The 19687-nt window shown below is 45.8% G+C and overlaps 1 protein-coding gene across 2 annotated transcripts in view; it reads left to right on the top strand.

The window, feature by feature from the left end:
• The first annotated feature begins 4259 nt into the window (after window positions 1–4259).
• Window positions 4260–19687, top strand: part of LOC144506264 (microphthalmia-associated transcription factor-like) — a 48785-nt gene continuing 33357 nt past the window's right edge. Inside the window, exons 1-3 of one of the 2 annotated variants that reach the window (XM_078232132.1) lie at window positions 4270–4639; window positions 13623–13702; window positions 16352–16468. Coding sequence is in view for 1 of the 2 variants with exons in the window: in XM_078232131.1 (XP_078088257.1) it covers window positions 4542–4639; window positions 16352–16468 (215 nt within the window). In the remaining variant the exon portion in view is untranslated. Of the gene's footprint in view, window positions 4640–13622; window positions 13703–16351; window positions 16469–19687 lie in introns of both variants that reach the window. The other variant, XM_078232131.1, reaches the window with a different exon arrangement.

The following is a 19687-nucleotide window of genomic DNA, read 5'->3' on the forward strand; positions in this document are numbered from 1 at the left end:
GTCCCCCATTATACATTAGGGTCTGGCCCAACCATGTAGGAATTGTTGTGAAGTTGAGTTTGTGAAATTGGAATTTGATGCTGGTAAAGATGTAAAAAATTATCAAAATGCCAGAGAGAAACAAAAATTGCGATGTCCCTTTAAAAGCTGGTGTTTTGTCTCAGTGCTTGGAGCTTTAAAATGCAAAGTACACTCAGAGTCCGAGCTGAAGCATTTATGTCATAAAGTCAAGCGTAGTCTTGACAAGACAACCTGTTTTTAAAAAATTAAGCCAATCACATTTAAAGCAGGCACTCAGCCACGAGGAACCTAGAAAATTTGAATTTGATTGTGTAGACAACATCGGACCAATCTTATGTAGGAATATTGATAGGTCATCACAGAAAAGAGAGTGCAGGGGGGGAAAAACAAGAGAGCAACAGAAGAACTGACACCGCTCAACCATGCCAGCTTCAAATATGTCTCAAGAGAGCACACCATCTAATTAGCGAAAGGTACCAAATCTGAAAGAACTGGGCAGCTTAACGTTCCAGGATGCAGATGTTTCAGGCGGGATAGAGGAGGATGTAAAAGGGGTGGGGGTGTTGCACTACCGGTTAAGGAGAATATCACAGCTGTACTGTGGGAAGACATCTTGGAGGGCTCATACAGCGAGGCAATATAGGTAGAGATCAGAAATAGGAAGGGTGTAGTCACAATGTTGGGGTTTTACTACAGGCCTCCTAACAGCCAGCGGGAAATAGAGGAACAGATATGTAGACAGATTTTGGCAAAGTGTGAAAGTAACAGGGTTGTTGTGGTGGGTGATTTAACTTCCACTACATTGACTAGGACTGGATGATATGGTGCTAACCTAACATGGCGAATGCCATTTGATTTTACAAATTTCTGAACTTCCTCTGTCGTAAAAGATGCACCATTGTCTGAGACTGAGACCTCCAGGATCCCATGAATGCAACAGATTTGTCTCAATTTACCAATGGTGGCAGCGGCAGTCAGGGTCCTGCAAAGTTGATATGTACTCTTGTCCCGGGTCTCCATGGCCACTCATGGGTGTAGATTAGCTGGCGGTGGCAGGGCCTGTTGAGCTTGACAACTGGGGCATTAACTAACTATTCTCTCTATCTCTGTATCAAGGCCCGGCTACCAGATGTAACTTATGGCTCGTGAGTTCATCCTGCTTTGACCTGGATGTGAATTGCGCAGCTCTTGTAACAATAGCCGCCTTCTTTGGGTTGGGACTATAACCCTAGCCACCCACAACAGCATCCATTTTCACAAGTTATCTCCGCCCTCCTTTGTTGGTCAGGCTTTACGAGCTCAGATTTCTTGTATTTCCACGCTTACAATACTGTTTTTTTGACCGTCAATAATACTGGGTCTCTTTCTGTCACAGTAAGAGTTTTAACAACACCAGGTTAAAGTCCAACAGGTTTATTTGGTAGCAAACACCATTAGCTTTCGGAGCGCTGCTCCTTCGTCAGATGGAGTGGAAATGTGCTCTCAAACAGTGCACAGAGACACAAAAATCAAGTTACAGAATACTGATTAGAATGCGAATCCCTACAGCCAGCCAGATCTTAAAGATACAGACAATGTGGGTGGAGGGAGCATTAAGCACAGGTTAAAGAGATGTGTATTGTCTCCAGACAGGACAGCCTGCAAGTTCAGGAGGCAAGCTGTGGGGGTTACTGATACTGTGACATAAATCCAACATCCTGGTTTAAAACAGAGATGAGGAGGAATTTCTTCAGCCAGAGAGTGGTGAATCTGTGGAACTCTTTGCCGCAGAAGGCTGTGGAGGCCAAGTATTGAGTGTCTTTAAGACAGAGACAGATAGATTCTTGATTAATACGGGGATCAGGGGTTATGGGGAAAATGAGCAGAAACTGATAGCCAAGTTCCGCACACATGAGGACAGCCTAAACCGGGATGTTGGATTTATGTCACATTATCAGTAACCCCCACAGCTTGCCTCCTGGACTTGCAGGCTGTTCTGTCTGGAGACAATACACATCTCTTTAACCTGTGCTTAATGCTCCCTCCACCCACATTGTCTGTATCTTTAAGATCTGGCTGGCTGTAGGGATTCGCATTCCAATCAGTATTCTGTAACTTGATTTTTGTGTCTCTGTGCACTGTTTGAGAGCACATTTCCACTCCATCTGACGAAGGAGCAGCGCTCCGAAAGCTAATGGTGTTTGCTACCAAATAAACCTGTTGGACTTTAACCTGTTGTTAAAACTCTTACTGTGTTCACCCCAGTCCAACGCCGGCATCTCCACATCATCTCTTTCTGTCCACATCCTTATGTGTTTCATTGATACCAGCAAGAATTCTATCACATGCAGCCAGCACAATCTCTTGCGGAATTGGTGGTGATGCCACTGTCTGTGGAAATGGCAACCTGCTGAGCGCGTCTGCATTAGATATCTGTGTTCCTGGGCGATGCTGAAAAGTGTAATTGTACACGGCCAATGAAAGAGTCCACCTCTGAACTCTTGCCAAAGCTATTTGCGACAATGGCTTATCTTCTCTGAATAATCCTAACAACGACTTATGGTCCAGAATAATTGTAAAATGCCAACATTAAATGTACCGATGGCACTTTTCAGCTGCGTATATTAATGCCAAGCTTTCTTCATCAATTTGGGAATATTTATTTTCCGCCTCAGACAACATCCGTGAGGCAAAGAAAATTGGCCTTTCTGCTCCATCAGGCAGTCTGTGGGACAAAACTGCTCCCACTCTATACGGTGATGCATTGCAATTCACCAATAAGTGCTTAGTTAGATCATAGTACACCAATAATGCTGATAACTGCAGAGCCTGTTTGCTTTTTGTTAATGCTTCTTTCTGGTTTTCTCCTAACCTCCATTGTTGATGTTTCTTTAACAATTGATAGAGTGGGGCTTTTGTAGAAATCTCACATTATAGTTTACCATTCTGAGAAATAACTTTAATTCAGAGACGTTCATTGGCTGTGGAATCTCTTTTATGGCTTTTTCCTTATCTTCCAAAGGATGCAAACCTTTGCATCCATCCTAAAACCTAAATAGGTAACTTTGTCTACTTGGAAGGTACATTTCTTCTGTTTAAGCTAATCCCTACTTCTTCAAATCACTTCAAAACTTCCTCCAAGTTGGTCCTGTTTTCTTCAGGTATGGCTTATGTAATTAAAATATTGTCGAGATAAAGCACTGTATTTGGGATGCCTTGTAATAGACTTTTGATTGTTGGAAAATAGCACAGACTGATGAGACTCCAAAAGATAGGAGTGTATACTGATTTCCTCCCACACTCCAAAAATGTGTAAGTTAGTTGGATTGGCCATGGTATAATATGTGGGGTTAGACTATAAGACATAGGAGCAGAATTAGGCCACTCAGTCCATCGAGTCTGCTCCGCCATTCAATCATGGCTGATATTTTTCTCATCTCCATTCTCCTGCCTTTTCCCCATAACCCCTGATCCCCTTATTAATCAAGAATCTATCTGTCTCTGTCTTAAAGACACTCAATACCTGGCCTCCACAGCCTTCTGCGGCAAAGAGTTCCACAGATTCACCATTCTCTGGCTGAAGAAATTCCTCCTCATCTCTGTTTTAAAGCTTCGTCCCTTCAGTCTGAGGTTGTGCCCTCTGGTTCTAGTTTTTCCTTCGAGTGGAAACATCCTCTCCACGTCCACTCTATCCAGGCCTCGCGGTATCCTGGAAGTTTCAATAAGATCCCCCCTCATCCTTCTAAACTCCAACGAGTACAGACCCAGAGTCCTCAACCGTTCCTCATAACGACAAGCTCTTCATTCCAGGGATCAGGGATAATTTCTCGAGGAATTAAGGGCTATGGGGAGAGAGCGGGTAAATGGAGTTGAAATCAACCATGATTGAATGGTGGAGTGGACTCGATGGGCCGAATGGCCTTACTTCCGCTCCTATGTCTTATGGTCTTATCATTGTTGTGAACCTCCTCTGGACCCGTTCCAAGGCCGGCACATCCTTCCTTAGACACGAGGCCCAAAATTGCTTACAATACTCCAAATGAGGGTCTGGGTTACAGGGACAGGGAAGAGGAGTGGGCTTGGATGGGATATTGTGTTGGAGGTTCAGTGCAGACTGGATGGGCTGAATGGCCTGTTTGTGTACTGGAGGATTCGGAGGTAGTGCCGCCTCCTAAAATCGGACCGCTGGATCTCATTGGTCAGCAGCCGCTGTCAATCATAGCTCCCCCGCTCCGATTGGCTGTCTCTCTCTCCGCTGTGGAATTCCCCGGATACGGACGGAATCATTGTTTGTTTCAATTTTGGTGCGGAGTCGGGATCGGGGAATCTGCTCGATCCGGGAGCTTGAGAGTCGATCCCGGAGTCTGGGAGCCGATCCCGGAGCTTGGGAGCCGATCCCGGGGGACGGAGTCAACCCCGGGGCTTTCCACTGTTCCCTGCCGGCAGGAGCGGCGGGTGGTTCCGCCTGGGAGGGAGTGACTCAGCCCTCCCCGTCCCCACTCGCACAGCCAGTGAGCCGGGCTCCCTCTGTCTGAGCTGAGATGTCGGATGCCGGGCCGCCGGCAGCGGAACCCGCACTCAATTCGGAGAACCTGTACGTGATCGTGGACTGCAGCTCAGAGCTAATCAATCTGCTGAGGTAGGTGAAGGCAATGCCGGGCGGACAGGAGGGGGGAGGGGGCGCTAGGGTGTGTATGGGCAGAGGGAGTGGTGAGGGTGGCAGTTTAGGAAGGAGAGAGTCTGTGTGGGTAGGGAAAGGAGGATGAGTGCAGGAGGGGGGGGGATTGGTGGGGAGAACTGTTGATGCCAGTGTGGAACTGAGAACTGTGGGAAGGCAGGGGGTGTCTGAGGTGGATATTGAGGGGCAGGGGTGGTGGGGTAATGAATCAGCCGGGAGTATAGAGTAGACCAGAGTGGGGAAGGACAGTTCAAAGGGATCTGGGCAGAATTGTGGTGCAGTGGTTAGTACTGCAGCCTCACAGCACCAGGGACCCGGGTTCGATTCCCGGCTTGGGTCACTGTCTGTGTGGAGTTTACACGTTCTCCCCGTGCCTGCGTGGGTTTCCTCTGGGTGCTCTGGTTTCCTCCCACAGTCCAAAGATGTGCAGATTATGTGGATTGGCCATGCTAAGTTGCCCCTTAGTGTCAGGGGGACTAAAGAACAAAGAAAATGACAGCACAGGAACAGGCCCTTCGGCCCTCCAAGCCTGCACCAACCATGCTGCCCGACTTAACCAAAACCCCCTACGCTTCCGGGGACCATATCCCTCTATTCCCATCCTATTCATGTACTTGTCAAGATGCCCCTTAAAAGTCACTACCGTATCCGCTTCCACTACCTCCCCCAGCAACGAGTTCCAGGCACCCACTACTCTGTGTAAAAAAAATCTGCCTCGTACATCTCCTTTAAACCTTGCCCCTCGCACCTTAAACCTATGCCCCCTATAATTGACTCTTCCACCCTGGGAAAAAGCTTCTTACTATCCACTCTGTCCATGCTCTCATGCCTCTCACTAGCTAGGGTAAATGCATGAGGTTATGGGGATAGGGCCTGGGTGGGATTGTGGTTGGTGCAGACTTGGTGGGCTGAATGGCCTTCTTCTGCACTGCAGGGATTCTATGATCATCACATAATTGTTACAGCACAGAAGGAGGCCATTTGATTTATTATTGTCACATGTATTGGTATGCAGTGAAAAATATTGTTTATTGCGCTATACAGACAAACATGTTGTTCATAGAGTACATAGGGGAGAAGGAAAGGAGAGCGTGTAGAATAAAGTGTTGCAGTCACAGCTAGGGTGTAGAGAAAGATCAACTTAATATAAGGTAGGTCTGTTCAAAAGTCTGGCAGCAGGGAAGAAGCTGTTCTTGAGTCCGTTGGTAATGATCTCAGACTTTTGTATCTTTTTCCCGACGCAAGAAGGTGGAAGAGAGAATGTCCGGGGTGCGTGGGGTCCTTAAATTATGCTGGCTGCTTTTTAGAGGCAGCGAGAAGTATAGATGGAGTCGATGGATGGGAGGCTGGTTTGCGTGATGTATTGGGCTATGTTCACAACACTTTATAGTTTCTTGCGCTCTTGGGTAGAACAGGATCCATACCAAGCTGTGATATACCCGGAAAGGATGCTTTCTATGGTGCATCTATAAAAATTGGTGATAGTCGTAGTGGACATGCCAAATTTCCTTAGACTCCTGAGAAAGTAGAGGCGCTGGTGGAATTTCTTAACTATAACTGGCATTGAGGGAGAGATTATTGTCGCACCATTTCACCAGATGCTCTTTCCTGTACTCCGTCTCACCGTTGTTTGAGATCCAACCCACCCCGGTGGTGTCATCAGCAAACTTGAAAATGGAGTTGGAGCGGAGTTTGGTCACAGTTATAAGTGTATAAAGAGTATAGTAAGGGACTGAGGACACAGCCTTGCGGGGCACTGGTGTTGAGGATAATCGTGGAGGAGGTGTTGATGCCTGTCGTTACTGATTGTGGTCTGTGAGTTAGGAAGTCTAGGATCCAGTCACAGAGGGAGGAGCCAAACCATAGGCCACGGAGTTTGGAGATGAGTTTTGAAAGGATAATGGTATAGAAGGCTGAGCTGTAGTTAATTAATAGATGCCTGACAGAAGTGCCTTTGTTATCCAGGTGTTCTTGTGTTGAGTGTAGGGAGATGACGTCTGCATGTAGACCTGTTGCGGCAATAGGTGAATTGTAGTGGATCCAGGCAACCTGGAAGGCCAGAGTTGATCCGTGCCATGGCTAACCTTTCGAAGTGCTTCATAGTGATGGATATCAGAGCCACCGGGCAATAATCTGCACCGGCTCTCCAAATGAAGCATCGTGATTTAGTGCCTTTCCCCCATACCCCTGCACATTGTTTCTATTCAAACAATCATCTAATGCCCTCTGGAATGCCCTGACTGAACCTGCCTCAACCACATTTCCAGGCAGAGCATTCCAGACCCCCAAAACTCAATGTTATTTTTTCTCACATTGCGTTGGTTTCTTTTGCAAATCGCTTTAAATCTCTGCCCTCGTGTTTTTGATCCTTTTCCCAGCAGGGTTAGTTTCTCCCTCTCTATCTCTCTAGCCTCCTCATGATTTTGAACATCTCTATCAAATCTCCTCTTAGCCTTCTTTTCTCCAAGGAGAACAGTCCCAACCTCTCCAATTTATTTTCATAACTAAAGTTTCTCATCCCTGGAACCATTCTTGTAAGCCTCTTCTGCGCTCTCTCTGATGCGTTCACCTCCTTCCTATAGCGTGGTGCCCAGAACAGTACACAATATTCCAGCTGAGGTCTAACTAGTCTCTTGTGTAAGTTCAGCATAATCTTCTTGCTCTTGTACTCTGTGCCCCCATTAATATAGCCCAGAGCACTAAATGCTTTATTAACTGCTCTCCCCACCTGTCCTGTCACCTTCAATGATCTAAGCACATATACACTCAGGTCCCTCTGCTCCTACACCCCTTTTAGAATTTTACCCCGTATTTTATATTGTCTCTCCATGTTTTTCCACAGTGTATTACCTCACGCTTATCCACATTGAACTTCATCTGCCACCGATCTGCCCACTCCACCAACTTGTCTAAATTCTTCTGAAGTTCTACACTGTTCTCTTCATGGTTTACAATACTTCCCAAATTTTGTGTCATCCAGAAACTTTGAAATTGTTCCCTGCTCACCAAGATCTAGGTAATTATTATGTATCAGGAAAAGCAATGATCCCAGTACCAACCCCTGGCGAACATCTCTACAAATCTTCCTCCAATCTGAAAAGTATCCACTGACCATTACTCTCTGCTTCCTATTATTCAGCCAATTTTGTATCCATGTTGCTGCTGTGCCTTTTATTCCATGAGCTTTCTCACAAATCTGTTATCTGGCACTGTTCAAATGCCTTCTGAAAGGCTATGTACACCACATCAACAGCATTATCTTCATCAACTCTTTCCATTACCACCTCAAAAAACTCCAGGAAGTTAGTTGAACACAATTTCCCCTTTGGACATCCATGCTGGCTTTTCCTAATCAACACCTCCCCTGAGTCGAGAGAAGACTGGATGATTATCACCAGCGCAACTTCCATTCTCACTTCCTTCAATATTTCTGGATGCATCTACAAAAGGTTGTGAATGTAGCCCAATCCATCACGCAAACCAGCCTCCCGTCCATTGACTCTGTCTACACTACCCGCTGCCTCGGCAAAGCAGCCAGCATGATTAAGGACTCCACGCACCCCGGACAGTCTCTCTTCCAAGTTCCATCGGGAAAAAGATACAAAAGTCTGAGGTCACGTACGAACCGACTCAAGAACAACTTCTTCCCTGCTGCCATCAGACTTTTGAATGGACCTGCCTTGCATTAAGTTGATCTTTCTCTGCACCCTAGCTACGATTGTAACACTACATTCTGCACTCTCTCCTTTCCTTCTCTATGAACGGTATGTTTTGTCTGTATAGCGCGCAAGAAACGATACTTTTCACTGCATAATACATGTGACAATAATAAATCATCTCATCTGGTCCTGATACCTTGTTGATTTTCACCACTGACAATCTCTTCAACATTTCCTCTTTAGCAATTTTGAAATCTTTTAGGCCCAGAATTTTCCTGACTGTCACCATCCTGGGTAGCATCTAACTCATTGGTAAAGATAAATGCAAAATATTCAATGAATAACTCAGCCATGCCCCCGAAATTCCCTTTCAGGTCCCAAATTGGACTTACTGCTTTTACCATCCTTTTTACTATTACATGCCTATAAAAGATTTTGGGATTTCCCTATATGTTGGCTGCTAGTCTTTTCTCATGATCCCTCTCCACTTCTCTAATGTGTTTTTTTCATCTCCCCCTGAACCTTCTGTATTCCTCTTGGTTCTGAACTGTATTTTCTACTTGACACCTGTCATAAACACACCTGTTCTTTCTTACCCTAATTTCTATCTCCTTGTTCATCCAGGGAGCTCTGGATTTGTTTGCCCTCCCTTTCACTTTTAAGGGAATATAACTTGACTGTGTCCGGACCATTTCTATTTTGAAGACAGCTCATTGTTTAGCTATTGTTTTTCCCACCAACCTTTCATTCTAGTCTAACCAGCCTAGCTGTGTTCTTGCCCCATTGAAGTCAGCGCTCCCCCAGTTAATTATTTTTACTCTGAATTGCCTATTTTCCTTTTCTATCATCATCCGACACCGTACAATATATTGATCCCTGTCCCCTAAATGTTCCCCCACTGAAACTTGATCCATTTGGCCCACCTTATTTCCAAGAACCAGGTCCAACAATGCATTCTTTCTTGTTGGACTGGACACATACTGTCGTAGAATCTTTTCCTGGATACAATCTAGAAACATTTGCCCCTCCTCGTCCTTTACATCCCCATTTTCCGGGTAATTAAAGTCCCCCATTATGACTACTCTATAATGTTTGCATCTCTCTGCAATTTCCCTGCAGATTTGTTCTACATCCTTCCGACTAATTGGTAGTCTACAGCCTACACTGAGCAATGTAACTGCGCCCTTTTTGTTCCTTAGCTCTAGCCAAATTGATTCTGTCCTCGAATCCTCTGCGACATCCTCTTTCTCCAGCCTTTCAATGTTCGCCCTAACCAATACAGCCGCCCCTCCGCTTTCCTCCCTTTCCGATCTTTTCTGAACACCTTGTACTCAGGAATATTTAACACCCAGTCTTGCCCTTCCTGAGACCAGGTCTCTCTCATCACCACAAAATCATATTTGTCCAATGCATTCTTCACCTGTAACTCCCCAATCTTAGTTACTATACTTTGTGCATTCACATACATGCACAGTAAAACTGATGCTGGCATCTATTATAAAATGCATGGTAACAGAATATTTGGAAAGCATTAACACGATTGGACAAAGCCAGCATGGGTTGATGAAAGGCAAATCGTGCTTAACAAATCTACTAGAGTTTTTTGAGGATGTAACTCATAGATAAGGGCGAACCAGTGAATGTGGTGTATTTGGACTTTCAGAGGCTAGTGATAAGTGGTTAGTGGGCAAAATTAAGGCATGTGGGATTGGGTGTAATGTATTGGCATGGATCGAGAATTGGTTGACAGACAGGAAAGAAATCTGCCCCATGAGGAGAAGTTGGTTCGACTGGGCTTGTATTGACCAGAGTTTAGAAGCATGAAAGGAGATCTGATTGAAATGTATAACATTCTAACAGGGCTGGACAGACTAGATGCAGAGAGGATGTTTTCCCTGGTTGGGGAATATTGATGATGTGGAAATGCCGGTGTTGGACTGGGGTAAACACAGTAAGGAGTCTAACAACACCAGGTTAAAGTCCAACAGGTTTATTTGGTAGCATGGGATGGGATCCAAGGGGCTGTTGCCTTGTGGATCCAGAACTGGCTTGCCTGCAGAAGGCAGAGAGTGGCTGTGGAGGGGTCTTTCTCTGCATGGAGGTCAGTGACCAGTGGAGTGCCCCAGGGATCTGTTCTGGGACCCTTGCTGTTTGTCATTTTCATAAATGACCTGGATGAGGAAGTGGAGGGATGGGTTGGTAAGTTTGCTGACGACACCAAGGTAGGTGGTGTTGTGGATAGTTTGGAGGGATGTCAGAAGTTGCAGCGAGACATAGATAGAATGCAAGACTGGGCGGAGAAGTGGCAGATGGACTTCAACCCGGATAAGTGTGTGGTGATCCATTTTGGCAGATCCAATGGGATGAAGCAGCAGTATAATATGAAGGGTACCATTCTTAGCAGTGTAGAGGATCAGAAGGACCTTGGGGTCCGGGTCCATAGGACTCTTAAATCGGCCTCGCAGGTGGAGGATGCGGTCAAGAAGGCGTACGGCGTACTAGCCTTCATTAATCGAGGGATTGAGTTTAGGAGTCGGGAGATAATGCTGCAGCTTTATAGGACCCTGGTTAGACCCCACTTGGAGTACTGCGCGCAGTTCTGGTCACCTCATTACAGGAAAGATGTTGAAGCCATTGAAAGGGTGCAGAGGAGATTTACAAGGATGTTGCTGGATTGGGGGGCATGCCTTATGAGGATAGGTTGAGGGAGCTTGGTCTCTTCTCCCTGGAGAGACGAAGGATGAGAGGTGACCTGATAGAGGTTTACAAGATGTTGAGAAGTCTGGATAGGGTAGACTCTCAGAGGCTATTTCCAAGGGCTGAAATGGTTGCTACGAGAGGACACAGGTTTAAGGTGCTGGGGGGTAGGTACAGAGGAGATGTCAGGGGTAAGTTTTTCACTCAGAGGGTGGTGGGTGAGTGGAATTGGCTGACGTCGGTGGTGGTGGAGGCAAACTCGTTGGGGTCTTTTAAGAGACTTCTGGATGAGTACATGGGATTTAATGGGATTGAGGGCTATAGATAGGCCTAGAGGTAGGGATATGATCAGCGCAACTTGTGGGCCGAAGGGCCTGTTTGTGCTGTGGCTTTCTATGTTCTATGTTCTATGTTCAAACGCCACTAGCTTTCGGAGCGCTGCTCCTTCGTCAGATGGAGTGGAAATCCAGATGGAAATCAGATGGAGAGCAGATTTCCACTCCATCTGACGAAGGAGCAGCGCTCCGAAAGCTAGTGGCGTTTGCTACCAAATAAACCTGTTGGACTTTAACCTGGTGTTGTTAGACTCCTTGCTGGGGAATATTGAACCAGGAGACACAGTCCCAGGATATGAGGTAGACCATTTAGGACTGAGATGAGGAAACATTTCTTCACTCAAAGAGTAGTGAACCTGTGGAATTCTCCACCACAGAAGGCTGTGGAGGAAAAGTTACTGAATGTATTCGATAAAGAGATGGATAATCTTTTAGATCTTAACAGCTTCAAAGGGTACAGGGAGAAAACAGGAATATGGCGTTGAGATTGAGGATCAGCTGTGATCATATCGAATGGCAGTGCAGGTTCAAAGGGTTGAATGGCCTACTCCTAGTTTCTGTGTTCTATGTCATTACTTTCTCTTTTATTTCAATTTCACTTATTAGCTTACTGTTTTCTATACTAGTGTTATCTGTCCCACCCAGCATTTTGTGCATCCTGGTATTCTTCTCTAATATTTCCTCTTGGTTTCCACATCCCTGCTGAGTTGCTTTAAAGCCCTCCCGACAGCACTAGCAAAGCGCCCCATAAGGAACTCAGTCCCAGCTCTGTTCAGGTGCAGTCCGTCTGGCTTGTACAGGTGCCATTTCCCCACAGAGCCAGTCCCAGTGTCCCAGGAATCTAAAGCCCTCCCTGTGGCTCTTTCCAGCCACACATTCATCTGCCTTCTCCTCTTATTTCTGTACTCACTTTCATGATGCATTGGGAATAATTCAGAGATGACTATCTTTGATGTCACGGTGGCACAATGGTTAGCACTGCTGCCTCACAGCGCTAGGGACCCGGGTTCGATTCCCGGCTTGGGTCACTGTCTATGTGGAGTTTGCACGTTCTCCCCGTTTCCTCCGGGTGCTCCGGTTTCCTCCCACATTCTGAAAGACGTGCTGGTTAGGTGCATTGACCCAAACAGGTGCTGAGTGCGGCGACTAGGGGAATTTTACAGTAACTTCATTGCGGTGTTAATGTAAGCCTTACCTGTGACTAATAAATAGACTTTAACTTTTTTAATTTTCTGTCTAGCTCCCTAAATTCTGATTGCTGAATCTCTTCCTACCTAAGTCATTTGGACCAATGTGCACTCTGGCTGTTCACCATCCCCCAAAGAGATCTCCTGCAGCTGCTCTGTGACATCCTGGACCCTGACACCAGGGAGGCAACATACCATCCTGGAGTCGTGTCTCCAGCCACAGAAATGCCTGTCGGTTCCCCTAAATAATGAATCCCCTGTCACTATCGCTCTTCCCTTCCTCCTCCCCTCCTGTGCAGCTGAGCTGCTTGTGGTACCACAAACCCAGCCATGACTTCACTCCTCTGTGGAACCAGCGTCCCCTCACTAGCTCCCAAAGCGAAAAACTGATTTCTGAGCGGGACCCTAGAGGACTCCTGTGCTACCTGTCCAGTTCTCGGCCCACCCATTCCCTCTCAGCCTCCAGGCCCTTTAAGCTACAGTGTGACCACCTCTCTGGACTTGCTGTCCATGTGATAGGATGGTCGGAGGCTTTTTCCAAGGGTGGAAGTGTTAATTACAAGGGGGCATAGGTGAGAGGGCGAAGGTTTGAGGGAGATGTGCAGGGGAAGTTTTTCGCGCAGAGAGTGGTGAGTGCCTGGAACATGCAGCCATACAAAGTGATGGAATCAGGCACATCAGCAACATTTAAGAGGCATCTGGATGGGTTAATCAATAGAGAAGGAATAGAGGGATATGGACCAAAAAAGGGCAGAAGGTTTTTTTTAGTTTAGTTAGGGCATCATGGTCGGCACAAGATTCGGGGGCCGAAGGGCCTGTTCCTGTGCTGTACTTTTCTTTGTTCTTTGTAACTCTCAGTCTTGCAGAAAGGCTGCAGTGACTCCAGGTACCGCTCGAGCTCTGAAACCAGGAGCTCAAGTTTCTGCAGCTGGCAGAACTTCCTGCACATATGGAGAGTGGTTACCAATCGGTGTGCCGTGAAGACCCTCTCAAGTGTGCTGCGAGAAAAAGATTCAAAATGATTCGAAATTCATGTAATTAAACTAAAACTAACCTTTGTCTTCAGCTCTGTGGTCGACATAAGACTGTAAGATATCGGAGCAGAATTCGGCCCATCGAGTCTGCTCCGCCATTTAACCTTGGCTGGTAAGTTTCTCAACCCCATTCTCCCGCCTTTTCCCCGTAACCCTTGATCCCCTTAGCAACCAGGAACCTATCTATCTCTGTCTTAAAAGCACTCAATGACCTGGACTCCACAGCCTTCTGTGGCAATGAATTCCATAGATTCGCCATCCTCTGGCTGAAGAAATTCCTCCTTATCTCGGTTCTAAAGGGTCGTCCTTTTACTCTGAGGCTGTGCCCTCGGATCCTAGCCTCTTCCACTAATGGAAACATCTTTCCCATGTCCACTCTATCCAGGTCTTTCAATGTTCTATAAGTTTCATTGGGTCTTGGCATCTCCAAGACCTGACGAATCTCAGGCCTCCCGTGCATGTGCCGCTGGGAAAGAGCTGTGCGTGCATGGTTTAGATTTTTTATGTTGGGGGTCAGGCCCATGCACATGACCAAAGGGCGGCACGGTGGGTTAGCACTGCTATCTCACAGCGCCAGGGACCCGGGTTCGATTCCCGGCTTGGGTCTCTGTCTGTGTGGAGTTTGCACGTTCTCCCCGTGTCTGCATGGGTTTCCTCCGGGTGCTCCGATTTCCTCTCACAGTGCAAAGATGTGCAGGTTAGGTAAATTGGCCATGCCAAATTCTCCCTCTGTGTACCTGAACAGGCGCCGGAGTGTGGCGACTAGGGGAATTTCACAGTAACTTCATTGCAGTGTTAATGTAAGACTACTTGTGACTAATAAATAAACTTAGCTTAACTTAACATTGGAGCTGAATCAAAAAAGACAAAAAAGTGAAAACTCTAAAAGGGTGCAAGAACCCTGGGAAGTGAGCGAGAGTAAGAAGTTTAACAACACCAGGTTAAAGGCTAACAGGTTTATTTGGTAGCAAAAGCCACACAAGCTTTCGGAGCCCCAAGCCCCTTCTTCAGGTGAGTGGGAATTCTGTTCACAAGTGAGCGAGAGACAGAGGTTAAAAAAAAAGGCATATGCTGTTCTGAATATCACAATATTGAAACCATGCCAATAACTTGTTTCAAAAGTTTTGTTTAGCTAATGCCAAGATATGAGATTAGCATTATGCTGGGACTTCTGTCCTGCACTTCAACTTCCTCCTTTTTCTTTTTTATTATGTTACCATTTTTTCCCAAACTTAATTTTTCTATCTGAAGTAATAGTACTGAAAATATTAATACAGAAGCAAAATACTGCAGATGCTGGAAATCTGACATGCCGGGAAAACTCATAATCAACAGCATCTGTGGAGAGAAACAGTCAACATTCATGTTGCTCGTTTCAAAATATTAAATCGTGTATGAACTGGATAAATGATTTGTGAACTGTGGTTTTTAATGACATCACGGTTCTCTTTATACAGTTTATATTGTATCGTTTACAATTTTCCAAGTCAATGGCCCAGGTTTAAAGTAAAATTTAAAAGTTTATTTATTCGTCACAAGTAGGTTTACATTCACACTGCAATGAAGTTACTGTGCAAATCCCCTAGACGCCACAGTCCGGCGCCTGTTCGGATACAATGAGGGAGAATTTATCATGACCAATTTACCTAACCTACATATCTTTGGACTGTGGGAGGAAACTGGAGCACCTGGAAGAAACCCCCGCAGACATGGGGAGAATGTGCACACTCCACCTAAGCTGGGAATCGAACCCGGGTCCCTGGCGCTGTGAGGCAGCAGTGCTAACCACTGTGCCACCGTGCCGCCCCCTAGAACTAACGCTATCGGTGCTGAGCACTATTATGGTGGAAATCAGATTTTTGACATTCACACGTGCACAGTAAAACTTAGAAACTGCTGATGGCAAACACAGGTGGAAAATTGCTCTAAAAAAGTCTTGCTAGAGGGCAGTTCAGAGAAAATAGGAGGTGTGCTTCAAAATCTTTTACAATGTAGAGGTATAAAAGGCTGGGAACTGCTGGTCTAGAACACCGATGTGCCCATGACTTTGTACCGATTACAGGACTTGTCTGAGCTGCCCTGCCGTGTCTTAACCTTAGTCCTCTTGCGTTCACTCTATTCTGTTTTGGATTACTTGCGTAATCACACCACATAGGCCCTAACTTTCCCTTATTCCAGGTGCTAGTGTTTCACACACTGCCCCTTACAACGGCCAATCCTCTTACCAGTTTCTTGTCTTTTTCTTTGCACTGTTCCTCAAAGCAGCTGAGATACTCACCAACCAACTAGCCTCAACCCCTGCAGCAGGGGAAGACCATTTCCTGAAGATGAAAAAGTTAGAAAATATTGTAAAAATGATCACCTTCAGTGTAAAAATGTTCACTCGCACTCTCCCCCTCCATTTCTGGCCTTTGCTCTGGTAGTTGATCGCACTAAGTGTGGTACAGAGCACCTGATATTTCCTCCGTGATTCTCTTGTGAGGTGTGTGTGTGTGCGAGCAGCATTCTGCTCAGCTGCCATGCTCAACCGCCCCATGCTTGAAGGAGTAGGTCCACGCTGTGTTCATGAAACATGGGCAGCTGGTATTGGTGCCATCGGTAGCATGGCTGATGTGACACAGGACTGTTACAAGTAACAGTGCATTCCACTGATCCAGCTGCCTCTCGCCTTCCACTAGTTTTCCTTCAATGTCATGCTCTCGATTTACTGGGGATGATATACACACTCTGTTGGATAATGCAACGTTTCTCTGTGTTCCAGTGTGAATTCAGTGCAACCGGAATCAGGAATTGTTGCTGACATTGACGTCAGTGAACTTCTGTATCCAAAAAGTTCGGAAAGCTTCTACGAATTGAAAAGTCAGCCCATCAGCAACAGGTTTGTCCAGTCTTTCTCCGTTCCTTCACATGCAATGCTTCCTATTTCCCCCCCCTTCCCAACAACCATCTCAAACCATAGAGCCATACAACATGGAAACAGGCCCTTCGGCCCAACTTGTCCATACCGCCCTTTTTTTTAACCCGCAAGCTAGTCCCAATTGCCCGCGTTTGGTCCATATCCCTCTATACTCACCTTACCCATGTAACTGTCTAAATGCTTTTTAAAAGACAATACTGTACCCGTCTCTATAACTACCTATGGCAGCTTGTTCCGGACACTCACCACCCTCTGGAAAAAATTGCCCCCTGGATCCTTTTGTATCTCTCTCTTCTCACCTTAAACTTATACCCTCTAGTTTTAGACTCCTCTACCTTTGGGAAAAGATGTTGACTGACTAGCTGATCTATGCCCCTCATTATTTTATAGACCTCTATAAGATCACCCCACAGCCTCCTACGCTCCAGGGAAAAAAGCGACAGTCTATCCAGCCTCTTCTTATAACTCAAACCATCAAGTCCTGGTAGCATCCTAGTAAATCTTTTCAGCACTCTTTCTACTTTAATAATATCCCTTCTATAATAGAGTGACAAGAACTGTACATAGTATCCCAAGTGTGGTCTTACTAATGTGTTGTACAATTTCAACAGGACGTCCCAACTCCTGTATTCAATGTTCTGATCAATGAAACCTAGCATGCTAAATGCCTTCTTCACCACTCTATCCACCTGTGACTCCATTTTCAAGGAGCTATGAACCTGTACTCCTAGATCTCTTTGCTCTCTCATTGTCTCCAATGTCCTACCGTTAACTGATTCAATCTACCAAAATGCATCACCTCGCATTTATCTAAATTAAACTCCATCTACCATTCGTCAGCCCAATTGATCAAGATCCCATTGCAATCCTAGATAACCTTCACTGTCTACAATGCCACCAATCTTGGTATCATCTGCAAATGTAGTGACGTTATCTCCTAAATTCTCATCCAAATCATTAATATAAATAACATACAACAGTGGACCCAGCACCGATTCCTGAGGCATACCGCTGGTCACAGGCCTCCGGTTTGAAAACCAAACCTCTACAATCACCCTCTGTCTTCTGTCATCAAGCCAATTTTGTATCCAGCTGGCTCCCTCATCCTGGATCCCATGAGATTTAACCTTCTGCAACAGCTTACCATACGGTACCTTGTCAAAGGCCTTGCTAAAGTCATGTAGACAACATCAACTGCACTGCCCTCATCTACCTTCTTGGTTACGTCTTCAAAAAACTCAATTAAATTTGTGAGACATGATTTTCCACTCTCAAAGCGATGCTGACTGACTTAAGCCATCCTTGCCTCTCTAAATGCCTGTAGATCTGTCTCTAAGAATATCCTCTAACAATTTACCCACTACAGATGTTAGGCTCGCCGGCCTGTAGTTCCCAGGCTTTTCCCTGCAGCCCTTCTTAAACAAAGGCACATTTGCCACCCTCCAATCTTCAGGCACCTCACCTGTGGCTGTTGATGATTCAAATATCCCGCAATTTCCTCCCTAGCCTCCCACAACGTCCTGGGATACACTTCATCAGGTCCTGGGGATTTATCTACCTTGATGCGCTTTAAGACTTCTAGCACCTCCTCTGTAATATGTACACTCCTCAAGACATCACTATTTATTTCCCCAAGTTCCCTAACATCCATGCCTTTCTCAACAGTAAATACTGATGAAAAATATTCACTTAGGAGCTCTTGTGGATCTGCACATAGATGACCGTGTTGATCCTTAAGAGGCCCTACTCTCTCCCTAGTTACTCTTGTCTTTTATGTATTTGTAGATCTCTTTGGATTCTCCTTTGCCTTATCTGCCTAAGCAATGTCGTGTCCCCTTTCTACCCTTTTGATTTCTCTCTTAATTTTACTCCTACACCCTCTATATTCTTCGGGGAATCCACTTGATCCCTATTCATGTGATGTGCCTCCTCCTCCTTCTTGACCAGGGCCTCAATATCCCGAGTCATCCAGGGTTCCCTACTTCTACCAGCTTTGCCCTTCACTCTAAAAGGAATGTGTTTACACTGAACCCTGGTTAACACACTTTTGATAGTCTCCCACTTACCAGCTGTCCCTTTGCCTGCCCACAGACTCCCCCAATCAACTTTTGAAAGTTCCTGTCTAATACCATCAAAATTGGCCTTGCCCCGATTTAGAATTTTAACTTTTGGGCCAGGCCTATCGTTCTCCATAGCTATCTTAAAACTAATGGAATTATGGTCACTGGTTCCAAAGTGATCCCTCACTAACACTTCTGCCACCTGCCCTTCCTTAGTCCCAAGAGGAGGTCACGTTTTGCCCCCTCTCTAGTTGGGCCATCCACATACTGAATGAGAAATTCTTCTTGAATACACTCACCATTTTTCTCTACATCCAAGCCGCTAATACGATGGCTGTCCCAGTCAATGTTGGGGAATTTATAATCCCCTACTATTACTACCCTATTTTTCTCGGAGCTATCTGTAATCTCCTTACATATTTGCTCCTCAATTTCCTGCTGACTGTTTGGGGGTCGATAGTGGAATCCTATCAAAGTGATTTCCCCCTTCTTATTTCTCAGTTCTACCCATATAGGCTCAGTGGGCGAACCCTCAGAAATATCCCCGCTCAGTACTGCCGTGATGTTTTCCCTAATCAAAAGTGCAATTCCCCCTCCTCTGAGAGTCATAGTCATAGAGGTCTCCTCTCTTACCTCCTGTTCTATCTTTCCTATAGCATCTGTACCCTGAAATTTGGAGCTGCCAGTCATGTCCCTCCCTTAGCCATGTCTCAGTAATAGCTGTAATATCCCGTCCCATGTACCCATCCATGCCCTGAGTTAATCTGCCTTGCCCGTGAGACTTCTTGCATTGAAATAAATGCAGTTTTTTCTGAACTTCCCTCGCTCTCTGGCCTGCTTTTGCCTAATCTGTCCACTACTAGGATTACTGACACTGCCTTTACTATTTAATGTGCTCTCCTTCACTTCCGTGCTGTCCTCAACCTTCTCTCCTGTCTCCCTACTGCTTTGCGTCCCACCCCCCCGCCAAACTAGTTTAAACCCTCCCAAGTGGCTCAAGCAAGTCTCGCCGCCAGGATGTTAGTTCCCCCTCCAGTTCAGATATAACCCATTCCCCCTTGAACAGGTCACTCCTTCCCCAAAAGAGATCTCAATTATCCACAAATCTAAATCCCTGCCC

This window comes from Mustelus asterias, chromosome 17, assembly GCF_964213995.1.
Source record: "Mustelus asterias chromosome 17, sMusAst1.hap1.1, whole genome shotgun sequence".
NCBI classification, from domain to species: domain Eukaryota; kingdom Metazoa; phylum Chordata; class Chondrichthyes; order Carcharhiniformes; family Triakidae; genus Mustelus; species Mustelus asterias.